This window comes from Mizuhopecten yessoensis, unplaced genomic scaffold (genome assembly GCF_002113885.1).
Source record: "Mizuhopecten yessoensis strain PY_sf001 unplaced genomic scaffold, ASM211388v2 scaffold11145, whole genome shotgun sequence".
Classification (NCBI taxonomy): domain Eukaryota; kingdom Metazoa; phylum Mollusca; class Bivalvia; order Pectinida; family Pectinidae; genus Mizuhopecten; species Mizuhopecten yessoensis.
Window position 1 is genome coordinate 3,080,915 of NW_018408902.1, and position 21,987 is coordinate 3,102,901.

General features: G+C 35.8%; 2 protein-coding genes across 5 annotated transcripts in view; one reads left to right on the forward strand and one right to left on the reverse strand.

Moving 5' to 3' along the window:
- Window positions 1–2,059: 2,059 nt before the first annotated feature.
- On the reverse strand, window positions 2,060–14,090 carry LOC110466770. Of its 3 annotated transcripts, none has more exons than XM_021523519.1 (12): window positions 13,953–14,090; window positions 10,937–13,579; window positions 9,792–9,936; window positions 8,730–8,977; window positions 7,986–8,093; window positions 6,575–6,695; window positions 5,826–5,996; window positions 5,398–5,593; window positions 4,807–4,919; window positions 4,162–4,358; window positions 2,924–2,964; window positions 2,060–2,514 (listed from the first exon to the last, which is right to left on the reverse strand). In XM_021523519.1, the coding sequence occupies exons 1-11, from the start codon at window positions 14,005–14,007 to the stop codon at window positions 2,939–2,941; spliced, it is 4,023 nt and encodes a 1,340-aa protein (XP_021379194.1). In that variant the 5' UTR covers window positions 14,008–14,090; the 3' UTR covers window positions 2,060–2,514; window positions 2,924–2,938. The 3 variants fall into 3 exon arrangements, with proteins under 3 accessions (XP_021379194.1, XP_021379195.1, XP_021379193.1); XM_021523520.1 differs by having other exon boundaries at window positions 2,060–2,574; XM_021523518.1 differs by having other exon boundaries at window positions 2,060–2,964.
- Window positions 14,091–14,163: 73 nt separating this feature from the next.
- LOC110466792 (ubiquitin-conjugating enzyme E2 Q2-like) overlaps window positions 14,164–21,987 on the forward strand; it is a 21,339-nt gene continuing 13,515 nt past the window's right edge. For both annotated transcript variants that reach the window (XM_021523551.1, XM_021523552.1), the window contains exons 1-3: window positions 14,164–14,445; window positions 15,406–15,522; window positions 16,879–17,018. In XM_021523551.1, coding sequence (XP_021379226.1) covers window positions 14,272–14,445; window positions 15,406–15,522; window positions 16,879–17,018 — 431 coding nt within the window. In that variant the 5' untranslated portion in view covers window positions 14,164–14,271. The remainder of the gene's footprint in view (window positions 14,446–15,405; window positions 15,523–16,878; window positions 17,019–21,987) is intronic.

Sequence of the window (21,987 nt, forward strand, 5' to 3'; positions counted from 1 at the left end):
TAGATATACATGTATATATACTGATAGATCAATTCAAGTGAAGATAATGGTAGACTTGTGGCACAGTGTCAATAGTACTGCAGGTGAAGAATTCAAGTCTTATAACATTAAAAAGTTACCCTTCTTCTCAATGTTTTCAGGCACCACCATATTATCAAAACAAGTTTCCGTGTATGTGTTTTTGAACTGGGCAATGCTGATTTTATTGCATAGCTCATTAATGTATAATACTTAAGTCCTAACATGTGTTTCATAGGGGTGTCACAATACGCCAAGAGTGTATCACAATATATTGCAATACAGAAAATGAATAGATTGTGATACGTATCCCGATATATTGTCAAAGGAAAGATGTGCTTGATTTTATGATAGGTTGTTGCCAGAATGTTATCAAACTTAATCATATATAATATGGATCACATAGATTTAAGATTTTTGTCAAACCAACCATCGATTATAAAATTTGAACTAATTCCCACCACTATTAAAAGCCTGTTTTATGCGTAATGGCATATCTGTTAGAATTTGTAGTAATTTGCAAAGTTAAATTACCAAGCAGAATGAAATACATAACAAGAGGCCCATGGGCCTAAACGGTCACCTGAGTCCTACAGTATTTATTTTTGTTGTTGAAATATGTACCAATTTGAGTACAAAATAGTTAAGTATAACGTTAACTTAAGTTTGTCATGACCATGAGTCGATCATTCCTACAAAGTTTCAGTTAAATCGGCCCAGCAAAACTTGACTTTAAGTTTGAAATAGTTTTTAAAAATGGCGGCCATGTCGGCCATATTGGATTTCTGATCGACCCGGAAAATAACAACACTTTGTCAGGACCATGAGTCGATCATTCCTACCAACTTTCAGTTCAATCGGCCCAGTATAACTTGACTTTAAGTTTGAAATAGTTTTTCAAAATAGCGGCCGTGTCGGCCATATTGGATTTCTGATCGACCCGAAAAATAACAACACTTCGTCAGCACCATAAGTCGATCATTCGTACAAAGTTTTGAGTTCAATTGGCCCATCAGAACTTGACTTTAAGTTTGAAATAGTTTTTCAAAATGGCGGCCGTGGCGGCCATATTGGATTTCTGATCGACCCGAAAAATAACAACACTTGGTCAGGGAGATGTCAGTAACCTTCCCATGAACTATTAATGAAATCCCTTTGCCAGTATTTCAGCTTAAGTTGAAAATGTAAAATGTTAACGGACGACGGACGATGGACGACGGACAACGACGGACGAAGACGGATAGCAATAGGTCACTTGAGCTAAAGCTCAGGTGACCTAAAAATAAGCTTTAAACAAATATTGCGATACAGCAATATTTCATCTCTGTATTGTGGTACTATACGAAATACCTATGTATTGCGATATACCGGTTTTCCGATATATATTGTGACAGCCCTAGTGTTTCATAACCCTAACAATTTTTGCTGAAGAGGCTAAAATGGTCACTTTGCGGTATGGTAATATGACAAGTCTGTGAAAGACTGTAAACATACTTATTTCAGTGCACTAAAATTTTAATAGAATTTTAACATATTAACACACTGGGAAATTGGCGTACCCAAAAATATGCAATAGAGAAAACTATACCAGAACTTCTAAAAGCACATTCATTATTTAGCATGATAATTTGAGCACAGAAAGTGCTAAAATAAGAATATTGTTAAAATAAGATTAATGCTAAAACGATGTACATTTACAGAAATAGATTTTGCATACATAAAACAGTTATAAGGACGGTGTAACAGTTCACAAAAGCATTTCTTAATTTCTGTGTCTGACATTCAAATAGTACTGATATTTATATAGTTATTAATACGGAGAAATTGATCCATCACATATGTTTTTGAAAAAGTCTGAAATGTCTCATGTTTTCTCCTTTACAGAGAACACTGAATGGGGCTTCTTTAAGTCAAGGGTCAGCAAAATATTTTCCATGTACATTCCAGACATGTTTGGTTCAGCGTGTTTCCCTGTTAGACACTTTGCAAAAGTTCTTCAAATTAGAAACTAGCAGTCAAAACAAAGTCAAAAATACTATCTTTTATATTTTATTTCTTTATTAAGAAAATACACATAGATCACACTCATAAAACCATTGCACAACTTCAGATCATCAAAAAGGTGCAAGCTCACATCGATGTTTAATCAATTTTTTTCAAATATTAAAATTATGATATTTCATATTTCAGACATTTGTCATCAAAAATATCATTGTAGAACTATCTAGTCTGATTTCAGGCCAGCAAATGTCAAAAACATCTGAGATCTTTTACTCCAACGACACTTTAACTGAAATCTTTCACCAGTTTTTATCCGAGTTAAATTAAGTTGTTAAGAATTTCAATAATGTTAATGACATATAATTAGGGCATAATAAACATAAATTTAAAAACAAGAAAATTCTTTACTCCACTCAGGCAACAGGTGATAGCAATATCAAGCATAATTAAATAAATTGATAGACTAACCATCACTATTCCTGGTGAACCTGTTACCTGTGAAAGAAAGACAAACTTAATAGTACAGCACATTTAGTCCCCTGATATACCTGCTACCTGTGTAAAATAGACAAAATGGATAGTACAATATGGAATTAGTTCTAGTGTTACAGCATTAATGACTGACAATATAGCAAATATCTTTACCCAGCTTAACAATATAGCATTTTAAATTACTCTGACTTGCTCGCATTTTGTAAAGAATTGAATCGAAGAAAAATTTTGAAAATTTCATTATTTTGTAAATCACTTCTTTCCATATTTTCTTCAAGTATTATATTGTCACATTAATATTACATTGTCATTACATTGTCACATTAATATTACATTGTCACATCAATATTACATTTACACATTTAATTATCATGAAATTACCATCCATAAAATAAATAACCAACATATTTACCTTTTCACTGCTGCTTTATAACTTAGGCTTGATGCGAATGGCTGAAACGTGTTACAAATATCAGTCATTAATTTATAAAGTTAAGCAACATTCATCACGAAATTCTACTATAATGTCCAACAGGGATGGACGGCATACAGATGTATGACTAATAGATGGAGTTTTCTCACCTGTTATGGATCATGTGACATTTCTCTGTCTTATCCTAGCCTTAGGTGAGACGAGCGGGTGCTGTAATATTTTTTCACACCTGTGACAGACTTTGTGATATTTATCTGTCTCATCCTAGTCTAGGATAAAAGAAATGTTTTCTCACATGTAACAACTGTGAAAGACTTTATGTTATTTATCTATCTCATCCTAGCCTAGGTCGACATAAATGTTTTCTCACACCTGTGACAAACTTTGTGATATGTATCTGTCTCATTCTAGCCTAGGTAGACATAAATGTTTTCTCACACCTGTGAAAAACCTTGTGATATTTATCTGTCTCATCCTAGTCTAGGATGAAATAAATGTTTTCTCACATGTGACAACTGTGAAAGACTTTGTGGCATTTATCTGTCTTATCTTAGTTTAGGGTAAAGGAAATGTTTTCTCACTGATCTTTAATGGAATACATTGCTTGAGGAATCATTACAGTCACTTGTGGAGTAAGAGAAGTCAATAGATCTGAATCTGCTAGAAGTCTCAGTCAATGATACTATATACATATACATTTCTAAATTATAGCAGGTCAATATATTCAGGTATTACACTGTTTTCTCACTTATAGGTCATCTGAATGGCTAATGATATAATTTCTGGGTAAGGCAGTTGTCATTCATATTGCCTATAAACATGAGAGCAGTTCAATATTTATATCTGTACAATTTGACGTCAAACAACACATAACTGATAACACTTACCCTTTACTGCTGGTGTTCATATCTGTACAATTTGACGTCAAACAACACACAACTGATAACACTTACCCTTTACTGCTGGTGTTTATATCTATAAAATTTGACGTCAAACAACACACAACTGATAACACTTACCCTTTACTGCTGGTGTTTATATCTATACAATTTGACGTCAAACAACACACAACTGATAGCACTTACCCTTTACTGCTGGTGTTTATATCTATAAAATTTGACGTCAAACAACACACAACTGATAACACTTACCCTTTACTGCTGGTGTTTATATCTATACAATTTGACATAAAACAACACACAACTGATTACACTTACCCTTTACTGCTGGTGTTTGTGTTTGTGTTTCCGTACTACTACCAAGGGAGATAAACGTGGGAAGTTTCTGTAATTTAAATGGAACACCTGAGGTGTTGTCCTCCATTTCTGTAATTCCTGAGTCTGTTGCTGTCCTCTTCAGTGTTGGCTCGTCTAGTTCCTTCTGCGGTTCGCCTACAGTGGTGGCCATTGATCGCCTGTAGCAGAGAAAGAGACTTGAGTCGTAATACTGAACATGGGAAGAATTTCAATGAAAATGGTTTTAAAATTAGATTTCTGTTTTACAAGAGATTTCTGAAAATGACATACCAATATCATCACATTAACTAATTATGAAAACGAAATTGATTTTATTATCGAAAGATCCCAAAATTAAGTTCTTGACAAGTCATGATCATGGGCCAAACAGAGGTCAATATTAACCTCCCCTGAGCCTACCCAATATCCCTCTCATTAACTCATTTAATGATGATCAACTCACATGTGAAATTTGAAGGCAATCAGCCTATAAAAACATGTACTTATCTAATGGACTGAGGAACAAACAAAGTTGTAACAATGGTGTACCAGCATCAAACTGTATTCATGCCTAAACATGTGTATCAAGTTTTGCCTCAATATCAGCATTAATGTTAGCTTTATTACTTTCTTCTGGGTTTTTCTTTTCTTGTTTTGTGGATCAGAGGACAGGTACGTCTAGCCGGGCACTGCCCAGTTCTACCAAAGACTGGACACTCCAGGGTGTGCTGCTTCTTACACTGAAACACAGATGAAATTGTCGCAGAGCACCTAGAAAAGTTCACACTAAACACTCGGGATATGTCACTACTTACATTGACAGAAAGGTCCATGTACTAATTACATATGTGACACTGTCTGAATGTATTTAACATAAAAGCACTGTCTCTATGTACTCGATTTACATAAAAAAATCTCAATGTACAAAATGCAGATACTATTGTTTCAGTATATATTACTCACATATATAACAACACGATCAGTATAACTAATATTAGAAAACAAATTATCTTATACTTGACAGAAATTTCACCCTCAGGTTGAGATTTCTTTGTCTTCTCCACACAGGGTAATAGATTATATTAGTCTCAATGTACTAAATACAGACACTACTGTCTCAACGTATGAAATATGATACTAGTGTCACTGTGTACTACTCACCATACAGATGAAATTGTCTATAGTATTACTATGATGTGCAAATGAAACAGTTCTTACTTTTTCTCCTAAGGGACAGAACCCCTTCACAAAGTTTTGACAGATAGATGCATTTTTGTTGACCTTGACATGGAGGTAGGGACAGTTGTCTCGGTTACAAACGCCACGCAAGAAATAGGAGCAGACGGGCATCTTCTCCTTGACGACTTTGTGTGAGAATGGACAGCCAGTCATCCGACATGTTCCTCGCAGAAACCTGGCAACAAATCAACATAAACCTTGAATCAGCAAGCAAAACGAGCTGATATATATGGTAGACCTATCAGAATAACCAAGAAATATGGCTGAATGTTTAAAATTTTGCCAAACAAATGTTCTTCAACTGAACAGCGTAAAAGTTACTGCCGTGACAAGCCTGTGAGAGATACAGACACATTTCAAATTTAATCAAGCTTTTTGTTTGTTTTAAAGTTACAAATCCAACATACCTTGTACACACTGCCACTTTGTCTGGGTCATGGATGTAGGGACACTTGTCTCCCCTCTTGCACTTGCCAAACCTGTTGAAGAACAGGCAATACTGCTTGGAAAGCTTGTTTAGGGTGTTACTCTTCCTGTAACGGGCCGTCGCTGCCGCAATGCTTTTGTGGATCACACGACTGGTAAGAAAATGTTAGGAATGGTTAATAATTTTGTATTTGTTAAACAAACTCATGCTGTTAGAATTGAAACAGGAATCTGCCAATTCTTAAAAGTGTTCCAACCATTAGATGTTAATTATCTGAAAAAACATTAAAGACATTAGGAGATCCCCCTACTTTTGAGATGTGTGGGGTATTGGTGTTTATGTTATCGCAAATATCAGGTTTACTATTATAAATTGATATTTGTGACAGTGTAACCACCATTTTACATTCACTTCACAAACCTGAAAATAGACGGGAGTTGTCCGTATCCCTATTCTGATTCAAATATTTTTTTTCGACTGTGAAATATCTATATATCTAGGTTAATGTGCAGTCATATAGACCTTGGTCTGAAATCTGAAGACAGCTGATAACTCAGGTTGGGGTTTACGTTAGAATCCCATTCATTAGTGTTAATTGTTAAACTCCTGGGTTTTCTTTTATATAGTGAAGGTAAAATATGATTTCCTTAAAAGCAAATAAAAGTATACGCTAAGTGACCCTGAATACATGACAAGTATAGGCTAAGCGAAGTAACTATGGAGACATACTTGGCGACAACCCGCGTGTTGGCAGAGCCAACCCTCTCCAGGGCTCCCTGGCTGTTCCTTACAAATGTTACTCCCCCGATATCCAGGCGCTTCACTGTTGTCTGTGACTGCCGAGAGTCTCCTGTTTATATAAAAAAAACAGTATTACCAATATTCATTCCAACTATCGTCCGCAGACTAACACACTACTATTACACACTTATATTCATTCTGTCACCAACAGATTTATTTGTTATTTCCAAATTAAAGCATGTCACTGATATCAAAGAAAACTTTATAATTCTTAATTTATACACCATTATTAATATCAAAGACAAAATACAAAGTAAATGATAAATTATTTCCTGAACAAAGAATTGTTTTAACAAGTGTACCTGTAAATTGTAGTTCACACAAACCTTTTGTGACATAGATGGTAACTTATATGGAAACTAAGATCACAAATACATCGGCCAAATTTTGACTACAGGATAAAAATTATCAGGGGCAGACAATTCATGTGTGTCTTTATCAGTGATCTAATTCTTTAAATACCATATGGGCTGCACAACAGAATAAGAAAATTAAATATAGTGGGCACAGTATTATCATTATATCAGTGTATTGTGACAAAACAAGAATTCCACGGAAGTGGATGTGTCGCCTGCGCAGGAAGCTGGGAGATTTTGCTAAGCACTGCATGAAGTTTGAGTTTGATCAGCCCAAGGAAACTCAAGTTATCGCACGAAAACAGATTTTCTATTTATAGTAACCTTGACCTTTGACCTTCGGACCTGAAAAGCAATCCCAAGCAAGCACTTTTGGTAAGGAAGCACTGCATGAAGTTTGAGTTTGATCGGCCCAAGGAAACTCAAGTTATCGCACGAAAACCTCTGTGCGGACGATGCAAGTTTTCTGAATAGTATTTTCACAAATGTGATATTTTTCTTAAAATACTTACACACATCTTATCAGCTCAAACATTATATGTTACACTATTTATTTTTCTGGATTAGTATTCAGACCATAAAAAGAGTAAAGCCAATAGAAATCAAAATGGTAAAATTTTGGTGTGCTGGGTGTTTATATCTACTCCCCAATTACACATCTCACAACTGACGATCGGCACCCAGCAAAAGAACACACTAACATTTCCACATTACACCAATATACACCATGATGTGTATTGGTTCTCATTGGTAACCCTGGTAAATCAGGATGCAATTTTCAAATGTGATACAAGTATTAACACAATATCCACACAGTGACACCAAGGACTTTTGTAGATTTTTTTCGGTCCTGAACATCTTTTAAAACATTTTGATGCATTCTATTTCTAAGAAATAGAGCCAGTCCTTAAGAGGTTGGAAAATCCAGCAGGGAAAGAATGAATATGGAATATCTGAGTCCTAAAAATGACTATCATAAATACCTTGTGTAATGGACGGTGAATTAACCCTTCTAAGAGTTTTGCCACCAGCATCCATCTGGAACTGTACCCCACGAACTGTTACTAATTTCATACTCTTTGACTGCATCTCTGGTAAATACACAAGTTGTATACATAGTTATTAACAGCAAGTTTTGCATCAACGCTAGATCATATGAAGGTTTGGGAACCCTTAAAATGGTGCTATACATAATGTTGTACATGATAACAAAAATGTACATTGTTATTAAAGTTATATAAAAAGGAAAATAATTGAAACCCTGATTATTTACTTACATATACAAACCTAGATTCTGGAATGAAATTATTGCAGTCAGTTTATATAGTGACCTTTTAATCAATTACAGACCAAAATAATCTGTTACCTTGAACTCATTCAAGACATATTAACAAACACATGTCATATCTGACCAGAATCATTAACTCACTCACCCCTGAAATTTCATAATGAACTATTCTAACCATTGAATTGGAAGAGTTCAAATGTGTTTTCAGGGGTGAATGAGTCAAGTCCCACTTAATGTCAGTAAAGTTTGACTTTACTGTAATGGATGTTTTGTAAACATGTTTTTGCTCTAGAACAAGGATACAGTATTTTGTTTCAGAGCAAATCTGTTCCATTGCTACTTGAAATTTAAAAGAAAGTGAATACAGATTTTATACAGACAACTGATTTAACTAATGAAGTTGAGTTATTCCATGACTAAAATCAAACTGAAAACCTACTCTTAACCACAATACTGGAGTTCCTGAAACTGTCGGCCGTGCTGGATGCTACAGACTTGACTGGGGACGTTCTGACCAGGCTTTTTGAACTTGATTTATACAGCATGCCATTGATGACCACAAAACTTGATTTGCCAGGTGTTCTAGTTGGCTGGAGAGTAGAGGTAAGTCGACTCTGCAAAACTGATGACACTCCACAGGCCCCAGGTGGAACTGATAGGGGTGGTCTCCTCTTGTCAAGTTTGAAACTGGCAAACAAATATTTTTAGGTAATAATAATCTTTATTTATACTTGATGACAAAGTGGAGTCAACAACTTGTCTTACATTTAGCTAAGTAGTAGGTAAAAGTCTTCCAGATTATTATTTAACATTGATAGAACATACATACAAATGGGGATGGGAATTATCAAAAACAAAGGTTGTAATTTGTTCAAAAATAGAACAAAGTGGACAGAGGCTCACAAAGACATACACCATCCCTTCAACCCCACAGAGTAGTTATTGCTAAGTGTAACCTTTGACCTCTAAAACATTAGTGTAGAACTTGATATAGCCACACTATGATGTAAATATAATCTAAATCTGTTCTTAGGAGGGTGTTTCCTTTTTTGTCCCTACAAACTCCTTTAGGTTTCCCAATCAAGCTACCCTATGTAAACCCAGATTAAACATCCTTGTTTATAAACCCCCACAAGCTCCCATATGGATCACTGAGAAAAGCACCCCCATGCCAGGTAACCTTGCAAAAAGCTCCTCTATGTCACCCCAAAAAGTTCCCTTCATGATCACCACACAAGGAAAACAGCCCTGAATATAAGACTTGGGCATCAACACACAATCAGTAAGATAACCGCATATTGCAACACTTATATTTGAATTACATTGGAATACTGTATACAATGCTATTTAATTTAAACATTGAGCTAAACTGTTAAATACAATATGATAGAAACAGATACAGATGCAAAACAGCTCTGTATATAAATTTGAGAAAAAAAATCATTATTACCAATATCAGAGAGGTATTTTTAAAGTTCTGTAAACATCACTGTCAACAAACCTTGAGGGAGAGCTCCTGTCATGTTGCAGTCTCTTCAAGACATATTTCCTATCAAAGATAACCTTTGACCTTGGAAATTGTGGCCTTTTGAACTTTTGTGGAGTGAACAGGTGATAGGATCCGCTACCAGTCACAGGATACATGCCTAGAAAATACAGTTAATATTCATGGAAATATACAAGGTTTATTGTCGCTTTATTTAATAAACATTCCTGAATATCATGCACAAATTAAAGCTAAATGGATGAACTTTGCAATAGCTATTATTTGTATATACGCAGAATTTTAAATGTAGGTTGCTGCTCTACTGCATTATGTAGTTATTTCTGTTGCTTTATATACTTATATAAACATAAAACCTTACTTAGGACTACATCAGTTCAGGATACCGGTACACCTATATTATTGAGTATATGTGATAACAGCCATGAGCTGTACATAGTACCCTTTAAGGGTTATCCCTTATATAAATATTCGGGCTGTTCTCCATCAGGGATCGAATGGTCCTCTACCTTACATGTACATGTCATTGATCACATCCTTATTTGAAAACAGAAATGACGAAGGGCGAAGACAGAAAGCTTGGACGTACATGGAGAGTGACTGTTGATATTTATAATGTTCTCTGAAGAACATTGCTGATAAACATTTACACTTACACTATAAGTACTGGATACATGTTTCTCCCACAGTTTACATGCTCGTTCTCATTTCTGTGTGAGAATAGATCTAGATAAAACTGTCTTTGAACCTAGTAGCATAACCAGGAAATTTCTTCACATATTTCATGTGCTTCTGATGATGGCACATGCATTGAGTTTACCATTACAACTTATTTTCACAGTAGGAGATCTAGAGTGCCGGAAAACAATCACTGCTGTGTAATGAAGACTGAGAAATTTGAACCGGATGGGAATATTTTTTATGTTTAGCACAAGTCTTTGAAAGCTAAAGTCTGCACGTGTTACTGTCTGGTTGATATTTCTCAGTCTACATCACACAGGAGTGATAGGTTCTATAAACCCTTTCACCTCCTAAATAACTTTAGTAAACTCTACCAGGCATTGATCTGGATGAGTCCATTTTGGTCTACAGTGGTGAAAGGGTTAATCCTGTATACTGACCTAGTGTCCACATCCACTTACCCTTAGGTACAGCATGCCTTGTGTAGTATCCAGGTCTGTCCTTTGTCCCTGGGTATGTTTGGTGCTTCCTCAGACCCAAATATGGATAGGAACTGTATCCATATGGATTCCCCCAACCCCGACCTCTTCCCCAGTGAGCATGGTAGTTGTAGTTTGACGGAAAGGAGTACCCTCTACTGCTGGGGAAAGTCTTCTTGGGGAAGATCAGAGATTTACTGTCATAATGAGGCGGTGGGGTTTTCACACCAGAGGTCACTTTCCATAGTTTGTACTTGGATTTGATCACCTTAGCAACCACCTGTGTTTTACTTGGTGTTAAAACAGATCTCGTAGTCTGAGGTAAACTCTCACCAGGCTTTTCGAATGGTGCAGTCACTTTTTTATTTAGAGAATATTTTTTATCAAAAACAACAAGTGACTTTGAAGATCTTTTGATTTGTGAATTAAATTTAGAACTGTTCAATCTGCATGGAAAAGTTTGTCCTTTCCTGATGGGAAATCTTGGTCCCTTTGAAGAGTCCTGTCCATACATTTTTTGTGGTTTATGACTCTTTGCTCCTTGTAATAATTTAACTTTTGTTTGATGAGACTGAGTTGCAGACGCTGATTTTTCTTTCTTTATGGCAGCGATAGACTTCATGGTCACCTGACCGTTTGTAATATTGCGAGTCATCCGTTTAATCTCAGCCTGTGTTTTTGCTAGTTTCTCACTAAGTTGCAGAACTGTATCTTTACGAGAGTCTGTTTTTTCTACAATAAATGTTTTACTTGGAGAGGAGGTGTTGTTCATTTGAGATGGTTGACTAGATTTCTGAGGAGATGAAGTTGGTGAACTGACAGATGCTTGCAGACCGGTTTTAGGTGACTTAGTTTGGGACCCTGATGCAGTCACATTGTATCCTTTATTTGTAAAACTCTCAGAGGAACCTGACAGAAGAGCTTTTTCACCTTTGAATGGACCTACATTCATCTCGGACAATACAGAAATGCTTGTTTTAGCCCCTGGTGAACTTGCCTTTGGTATACTTGATTTGGACTGATCACCTTTTGTGCATGGAAGTTTAGATGGATTTGCTGCAGTAGATTGATTAGAAGTAAAAGTTTTACATACAGAAGATACAGTAGATTCTTTGGATGGACAGAGTTGCTCAAGTGAACTAGGCTGCAGCTTAATACTTTCTGCTGAGATGGTGGAGCTTTTTGTCAAAGAAGCAGGCTGTTTCATCCCTCCAGCACCTAGCAATTGTGAAGTGCTTGCAACACCAGGACCATAGGTTCCTGGTGAATGTGAAACAGCGGTTTTACTAAGCTGTTGACTCACTTGGCACACAGAGGTTGTTTCAACTGCAGACAAAGCTGAAGACATTGTATCTTGTGAAATAAATTCCTTCGAAAGCTGACTTGAAGACTTAGCACCAAGGAATCTATTTTGAGGTAAAATGGTTTCTTTTTCTGAATGAACAATAAATTCCCCTGAAGAAGGCACTCTGGAAGACTGAAGATGCTCACTTTCAGACGAAGGCAAACTTGGAGTAGATTTTTCCATCTTGCTTTCAGGATCTACTTTACGTACCGTGTTTGTTGAAGTCAAGAGACTACCAACTTCTTTCGACATTTTTCTGCTTAAACGATTCTTAAGGAATGATGGAATCACAGACAACTTTTCTTGTGTTTGTGGAAATTCTCTCTTTATGTTTTGTTCAACAGGACCAGGTGACTTAGACTGGACTGTAAACAATATCACATCTTTATCACCAGAAGATTTCTTTGTGGAGGACACAGAGCTAGGTGTTTGTGAAACAATTTTCTGACTAGAGTCACTGGACAGTTGTGATTTTAGCAGAGGAGGAATATCATTGCTTGAACGCTTTGTATGTGTTGATGACTGCAGTGAAGATTTTCCCTCTTTGTTTGAAGCTGATGATGAACTGGTTGATGAATTTGATTGCAAATTTGATGCAGATTTTACTGACGAAGACACAGTACCCTTCAGTTTATGAACAAGTTGGCTTCTTATACTTTTCAAGCCAGAAGATGACACATCAGCTGTTGATGATGAAGATGAATGTGGTGCTGGTACATATACAATGTTGGATGAGATGTTCTGAATACAAGAAATCTGTTTTGATGCTGCTGTTGTTGACAGAACAGATTTTACTGTCTGAGAATGCAAAGAAACACCATCACTTATTCCTTTAGAAACCAATTTTCGACTAACTGTTGATGAATCTGCCAAATCATTTCTGTTATTTCCTCTGATTGATGCTTTTGATGATGAAGAAGATAATGATTTAGAAGAGGACCCTACCCCAGTGGAAAAACAAGTCCCTTGATTTAGTCCTGGAGTAATAACGATCTCTTCTTGTTTTTCACCAGCTGATGGCTTAGCAGTGTTTTTCATCCAAACATACTTGCCATGTTTAAGAGACTTTTGTGTCTCTTTTTGATGTCCAACAGTGTATTTCTGACACTGTGGCTGTTGGCCATGGCCTGTTGATAATCTTTGCAGGTCAGTCTTTGTGTGATGTACATGGTGATGTGGCCCTGTTCTCTGCTGATGACCTACAACCTCTATTGATGCCTTTTGAAGTGTCTTCTTTGTTGTGGTCCCTTGTTTTCTTTTATTGGCATTGTTGATAAGATCTGTCAAATTACAAATACAATTAATTGAACTTTCGTAAATTATATAAAGCCCTGAACTAATCACAATGTTTCCTGTTTACATATTTAGAATGCTCTTTTGAGTTCCTCTGGTGACATNCCCCCCAATGACTCAATACCCCTAGTGATCAGCTAATAGTCTAGTCAGTTTTCACATTTGATGTTATTTTAATAATTAATATGCATAGAACAATACATAGATACGGTTCCTCTGCACTACGATAACCATTTGCATCAATTATGGTATGATGACACATCCCTTTCCTGTTTCGTTCAGTCGCAGTTTCAGGATGATAGAATAATTTCAACTACAATACATACAGTACCCAGAAGCCATCATATGCGTCTCACAAACCTGTAAGATATTTGATTTGACTTTTTAATGTATCTGCTTCAGATGTTTTCGACATTTCTTTCTTGTGTAAAAGTGAAACAGAGTGTAGATATTGTCACATATTCCTAGTATTTTCCAGCGTTCCAGTGGTTATTTCATATTCTATATCATATAGACGCTTGTCATCATAATGTGAAAATCCATATAAATCTCAAACACTTTTGGGACGTTGCTTGCTTGTGTTGATTTCTTGCAACACGACATGAAAAGGGAAGGCGATAGCGACACCCGACTAACAGAATACGTTTTCGTTTGACGATCTGTTTGATTTCTGGAAAATATGGAGTTCCCACAACTGCTTATATCATCAGAAGCTTGGTCAGAAAAAAGCGGATCAAAATTCAAAGTTTTATCTTCTGACGAGGAAGAGAAAAAAGTCTTATTCCATGTACCCGATACAGAAATAACCTTCCACTTGTCCATATGCGACATTTCTGAAGATAAAACAAAATTGGTTGGTAACCATTGATTTTAAGATTAAGTTTTGTGTTATTTTTCATTTTTTTTATAATAGGCCAATATATATATATATTAGTTCAAAGTGGGCAAATTATATTTTTCTGCAGTTTTTGTTTTAGCTTGTTATTTGGAGAGAGAAAAAAATAAGGAAGTTTTGATTTGTGTATTCATAGGCTGTTAGTGTAGGCATACGCCTCTTTTATGAGGTTTCTTATTAATGAGCCAGATGTATTTGACATATGAGGCTGGTGCCTGTGACGCAACTTCAGTTTTTAGCCTGGACAGCTGGTTAAGCTTTGTAAAATTGTTGCTAAGTCATTAAAACAGTATGGTGCATGCCACAATAAACCTATGCCATAGTTTTAATTGTCTTAATTCAGTTATTAAATATTTCCAACTCCTACACCAAATTGACTGATTGGTGTCATACAATCACATGAAAAGGAAATTGAATACATCATTTTAATTTGCGGCAGATTTTAATTGTACATAGAATTACGGTTGCCATCTTTAAGCTTTGAGCTAGAGAGAATTTCTTTTAGCTCAGGGGTAGAGTGTCAGACTAGGAACCTAGCCTAGGGATGGCTGGTTTTATCCCCAGTGGAAGCACACTATTCTCTTTCCTGTTACAAATGGTGTCCGTGGCCCTCCCTGTGGTAACAGGGATCTGGAGTTAGAATCTGAGTTGTGGATTGAGGGTGAATCCATTTAAAATGTAGTAGTGTGCAGATGTTCATTGTTCATAGGATTACTGTCACTATCTAGCTTTGAGATGGAGGGAATTTCCCTTTAGCTCGGTGGTAGAGTGTCTAATTAGGCTAAATTGGAAATTCTGGATCTGCCATGGGTATTGATTATACATGTATATAAAGATATACAAATATTGCAACAAAGATAATTGGCGAGTATTATGTCTTGTACTCTCTATATACTTAATCTTTTGTTTTTTTGTCAGATGGTGTGGAGTAACAATGACAATGTGCTGCCTTACTTAAACGATGTACAGGAATTCACGGAGTCATGTAAACCTGTTCATGTTGTTCTAGACAAAGTCGACACGTGTCTTAAACCAGTGAGTACCAAAATATATAGTTAGCTATAAACCTGAGTAATTACCCTACTTTACAGAGTATTTTGAGGGAAGAGATAAGTTTACTTAATCCAATATTGGCAAATTTGAGAGTATATTTTGTAGATATGTTTGTAAAGAAAAGAGAATGTTAGGATTTCTATATCCCCTGTTATGCAGTTGTACTACGTACCTATTGGAGGGTAGTGGTAATACTATAGCCAGAATATTATCTATATTTGTTCCATCTGTCCATAGAAATAATGTCCAAAATACTCCTTCTGAATCATTGCTTTACTATAATTTTACTGATATATGGGGCTCATGCGGGGGATAATATATAGGAAGCTCCAGGATACCAGTTCCAGTTCTTTATTTTTTGATGCCATGTAGTTCCTGTGGAAATGTTAGTTAGCTATAAGCCTCCTGACAGTTCTAGTTAAAGCCATTTTGTCAGTTATTACTTATTTTGATTTTTAATTTTGGCTTAAATTACTTTAGTGTTGTAATATTTGATCATGTTTGGAGATAATTAGCTCAATTGAAACAGAGCATCTGCAATATTAAATACCATAGTACTGTTAAGCCCAGGGGACTTAAGGTCATAAGAGTGTATTGATAAACGGAAGTAGGAAGTACATCCCTAGTTGAAAATCCAATGTAGGGAGACAGTATCACAATTTCCGCATATTCTAATGTTTAATATTAAACTGATGAATATTGTGTTTATTATTGACAGAACAGTGTTTTCTCTCAATATTAAAGTATTTCAAAGCAATGCAGGCATTAATTCAGGGTTTTTTATCAATGAGCCACATGTGTCCATTTTTCTGTACTTCAGTAAACCAGCTACCTATTTCACTACTGTGAATTTATTCAAGACAGATAACTCTTACCTGCAAATACTATGTGCATTTATTAAATTGATATACATTAATGCAATACAAATCTATGGCAGTACCATTTTTATTGACATTATTTTGCAAAATATTTTGTCTTTCATTTTTTTTTCAAAAGTCACTCCTTTTTACATAAATTTCCATTTAAATTCCTTAAAATTATGACAACATAAAAAAAAATTGTGGCAGAAAAAGTTCTTTACTTCAAACAATATTTTTGTTGTACCCGTCCTAAAATCACATGTGTAAATATCTATGAAGCTCAAACAAATTTACCATCAAACATCATTGGTCCTTTTGGCTTGTGATTAAAAAAATATTATTATATATAAAACCAAAGTTCACAACAGAAAACCCTGGTGGGCAGGGTAATGACCACGATGTCTTTGTTTGAATTTCTTATAATACTCTGTGAAGAAAATGGTTTATTTTTTCACTATACTTTCTGCCATGTTAAAAGTTGGTGACAACAGCCTTGGCTGATGACGATGATGAGGATGAAGGTTGTGGATCAGATGACAACGATGACTATGGTGCCTACTACGACAATGAAGATTTAGATGCAGATCAAGAAGAAGTCCCCAAAGTAAAGGAAGCCAGGTAAAACAGCCAGTTAACAAAGACAGTGTTAGTGTTGTTATACAGCAGAGTTAACAAAGACAGTGGTAGTGTTGTTATACAGCAGCGTTAACATAGACAGTGTTAACTCTGCTGTATAGCAACACTAACACCGTCTATGTTAACTCTGCTGTATGACAACACTAACACTGTCTACGTTAACTCTGCTGTATAACACCACTAACACTGTCTATGTTACCTCTGCTGTATAGCGACACTAGCACTGTCTATGTTAACTCTGCCGTATAACAACACTAACACTGACTATGTTAACTCTGCTGTAGAACAACACTAACACTGTCTACGTTAACTCTGCTGTATAACACCACTAACACTGTCTATGTTTACTCTGCTGTATAACCACACTAACACTGTCTTTGTTAGCTCTGCTGTATAACAACACTAACACTGTCAATGTTAACTCTGCTGTATAGCGACACTACCACTGTCTATGTTAACTCTGCCGTATAACAACACTAACACTGACTATGTTAACTCTGCTGTATGACAACACTAACACTGTCTACGTTAACTCTGCTGTATAACACCACTAACACTGTCTATGTTGACTCTGCTGTATAGACAGTGTTAGTGTTGCAATATAGCAGAGTTAACATAGACAGTGTGAGTGTCGCTATACAGCAGAGATAACATAGACAGTGTTAGTGTCGCTGTACAGCAGAGTAAACATAGACATTGTTAGTGTCGCTATACAGCGGAGTCAACATAGACAGTGTTCGTGTTGTTATACAGCAGAGTTAGCATAGACAGTGTTAGTGTTGCAATATAGCAGAGTTAACATAGACAGTGTTGGTGTCGCTATACAGCAGAGTCAACATAGACAGTGGTAGTGTCGCTATACAGCAGAGGTAACATAGACAGTGTTAGTGTCGATATACAGCAGAGTCAACATAGACAGTGTTAGTGTAGTTATACAGCAGAGTTAACGTAGACAGTGTTAGTGTTGTCATACAGCAGAGTGAACATAGACAGTGTTAGTGTTCTTATACAGCAGAGTTAACAAAGACAGTGTTAGTGTAGTTATACAGCAGAGTTAACGTAGACAGTGTTAGTGTTGTTCTACAGCAGAGTTAACATAGTCAGTGTTAGTGTTGTTATACGGCAGAGTTAACATAGACAGGGTTAGTGTTGTTATACAGCAGAGTAAACATAGACAGTGTTAGTGTTGCAATATAGCAGAGTTAACATAGACAGTGTTAGTGTCGCTATACAGCAGAGTCAACATAGACAGTGTTAGTGTTGCAATACAGCAGAGTTAACATAGACAGTGTTAGTGTTGTTATACAGCAGAGTTAACATAGACAGTGTTAGTGTTGTTAAACAGCAGAGTTAACATAGACAGTGTTAGTGTTGTTATACAGCAGAGTTAACATAGACAGTGTTAGTGTTGTTATACAGCAGAGTTAACATAGACAGTGTTAGTGTTGTTATACAGCAGAGTTAACATAGACAGTGTTAGTGTTGTTATACAGCAGAGTTAACATAGACAGTGTTAGTGTTGTTATACAGCAGAGTTAACATAGACAGTGTTAGTGTTGTTATACAGCAGAGTTAACATAGACAGTGTTAGTGTTGTTATACAGCAGAGTTAACATAGACAGTGTTAGTGTTGTTATACAGCAGAGTTAACATAGACAGTGTTAGTGTTGTTATACAGCAGAGTTAACATAGACAGTGTTAGTGTTGTTATACAGCAGAGTTAACATAGACAGTGTTAGTGTTGTTATACAGCAGAGTTAACATAGACAGTGTTAGTGTTGTTATACAGCAGAGTTAACATAGACAGTGTTAGTGTTGTTATACAGCAGAGTTAACATAGACAGTGTTAGTGTTGTTATACAGCAGAGTTAACATAGACAGTGTTAGTGTTGTTATACAGCAGAGTTAACATAGACAGTGTTAGTGTTGTTATACAGCAGAGTTAACATAGACAGTGTTAGTGTTGTTATACAGCAGAGTTAACATAGACAGTGTTAGTGTTGTTATACAGCAGAGTTAACATAGACAGTGTTAGTGTTGTTATACAGCAGAGTTAACATAGACAGTGTTAGTGTTGTTATACAGCAGAGTTAACATAGACAGTGTTAGTGTTGTTATACAGCAGAGTTAACATAGACAGTGTTAGTGTTGTTATACAGCAGAGTTAACATAGACAGTGTTAGTGTTGTTATACAGCAGAGTTAACATAGACAGTGTTAGTGTTGTTATACAGCAGAGTTAACATAGACAGTGTTAGTGTTGTTATACAGCAGAGTTAACATAGACAGTGTTAGTGTTGTTATACAGCAGAGTTAACATAGACAGTGTTAGTGTTGTTATACAGCAGAGTTAACATAGACAGTGTTAGTGTTGTTATACAGCAGAGTTAACATAGACAGTGTTAGTGTTGTTATACAGCAGAGTTAACATAGACAGTGTTAGTGTTGTTATACAGCAGAGTTAACATAGACAGTGTTAGTGTTGTTATACAGCAGAGTTAACATAGACAGTGTTAGTGTTGTTATACAGCAGAGTTAACATAGACAGTGTTAGTGTTGTTATACAGCAGAGTTAACATAGACAGTGTTAGTGTTGTTATACAGCAGAGTTAACATAGACAGTGTTAGTGTTGTTATACAGCAGAGTTAACATAGACAGTGTTAGTGTTGTTATACAGCAGAGTTAACATAGACAGTGTTAGTGTTGTTATACAGCAGAGTTAACATAGACAGTGTTAGTGTTGTTATACAGCAGAGTTAACATAGACAGTGTTAGTGTTGTTATACAGCAGAGTTAACATAGACAGTGTTAGTGTTGTTATACAGCAGAGTTAACATAGACAGTGTTAGTGTTGTTATACAGCAGAGTTAACATAGACAGTGTTAGTGTTGTTATACAGCAGAGTTAACATAGACAGTGTTAGTGTTGTTATACAGCAGAGTTAACATAGACAGTGTTAGTGTTGTTATACAGCAGAGTTAACATAGACAGTGTTAGTGTTGTTATACAGCAGAGTTAACATAGACAGTGTTAGTGTTGTTATACAGCAGAGTTAACATAGACAGTGTTAGTGTTGTTATACAGCAGAGTTAACATAGACAGTGTTAGTGTTGTTATACAGCAGAGTTAACATAGACAGTGTTAGTGTTGTTATACAGCAGAGTTAACATAGACAGTGTTAGTGTTGTTATACAGCAGAGTTAACATAGACAGTGTTAGTGTTGTTATACAGCAGAGTTAACATAGACAGTGTTAGTGTTGTTATACAGCAGAGTTAACATAGACAGTGTTAGTGTTGTTATACAGCAGAGTTAACATAGACAGTGTTAGTGTTGTTATACAGCAGAGTTAACATAGACAGTGTTAGTGTTGTTATACAGCAGAGTTAACATAGACAGTGTTAGTGTTGTTATACAGCAGAGTTAACATAGACAGTGTTAGTGTTGTTATACAGCAGAGTTAACATAGACAGTGTTAGTGTTGTTATACAGCAGAGTTAACATAGACAGTGTTAGTGTTGTTATACAGCAGAGTTAACATAGACAGTGTTAGTGTTGCTATACAGCAGAGTTAACATAGACAGTGTTAGTGTTGCTATACAGCAGAGTTAACATAGACAGTGTTAGTGTCGCTATACAGCAGAGTTAACATAGACAGTGTTAGTGGTGCTATACAGCAGCAGTTTACAGGCAGTATGTTCATGGATAACTTGTCGAAGAAAAAAGAAAATGAGCTTTTTCACACAGTCAATGCTGAAAAGAAAGCCACCCATCCACTGTATGAAAAGATATTAATTTACTTAACGTAAAATAAGAGTCAGTAATGAATGTTCAGTTGCAAAACTAATAGACAAGATTTGTACATGAAGACAAATATTGAAAATGTAAATATAGTTGTTGAAAATGGCGTTTTTTTGTGGATTTTAATAATTTTCTGTTACAACTTGATGCTGAGTTTTAACAATTATAGACACTCAAGTAGAGCTCAACGTCTTTCTTCATGACATATAACCAGAATACCTTAAACTGCATATTGTTTGTATTTTCCTACAAAATAATTATCTACTTCTATAGTTTCTTTTATCTAAAATGTATATGAATTCTGTTGCAAGGGTCTCTCAAATCTTGTTTGGAGGAATTCTGAAACGCCCTTCTCTGAAAAATAAAATTCTGGTATAAAAGTGTATCTATCATTTATCTTTTAGCGGTATGGATATCTTGTGCATTGTATTTCAATAGAACACTGAAATTCAAAGATTGCAAATGCATTCTTGGGATGAAAATACATGCGAAGGAATTGGGCAATTATGGGTCATTTTTGGTCTCATAAAAAGTGAAAATTTCAACTTGAACATCACATCGGTAAAAGGGGCTTTCTTTCTTGGTGCAGATTTTTTCCAATGTGCATGTGTAGATGCCCTACCATAGCAACAAATTTGAATTACTATACAGAAATAAGCAAAAGATGGTGTTTTTTTAGGTCACCTGAGTTTTGTTCAAGTGACCTATTCTAATTGCTTTCCGTCCTTCGTCGTCCGTCATGCGTAAATTTTTTACATTTTCAACTTCTTCTCAAGAACCAGTGGATGGATTTTTTTCAAACTGGGTCAGAATCATCCTTGGTAGATGAGGCTACAAAATTGTAAAATTGGAATTCCTACCCCAACCCCTGGGACAAGGGTGGGGCCCCAAAGGGAAAATTAACCAATATTTCAAAAATCTTCTTCTCCAGACTCAGAGGTACTACAATCATTTTCTCTGCATGGAAAGAAAGATCATCAGGGGCTTTACTTAAATTGTAAATTTCAGGACCCCCAAGCTATTCGTTCTCCCTTGGGGAGGGGGTAAAGTTTACTATAGTTTATATAGGGAAATAACACTTTTGGGTATATTTTGACAACTTTCTGTAGGAAATTATTTTTACTTGGTGAGAATTATCCTTGGAGGTAGAT

Coding starts and splice junctions, on each gene's coding strand:
- LOC110466770 (XM_021523519.1), bottom strand. CDS start 14,007: ATGTCGAAAACATCTGAAGCAGATACATTAAAAAGTCAAATCAAATAT. Junction 8,978..9,791: donor GACAGGAGCTCTCCCTCAAG/GTTTGTTGACAG, acceptor TTTGTTTGCCAG/TTTCAAACTTGACAAGAGGA. Junction 5,594..5,825: donor AAAGTGGCAGTGTGTACAAG/GTATGTTGGATT, acceptor ATTTGTTGCCAG/GTTTCTGCGAGGAACATGTC.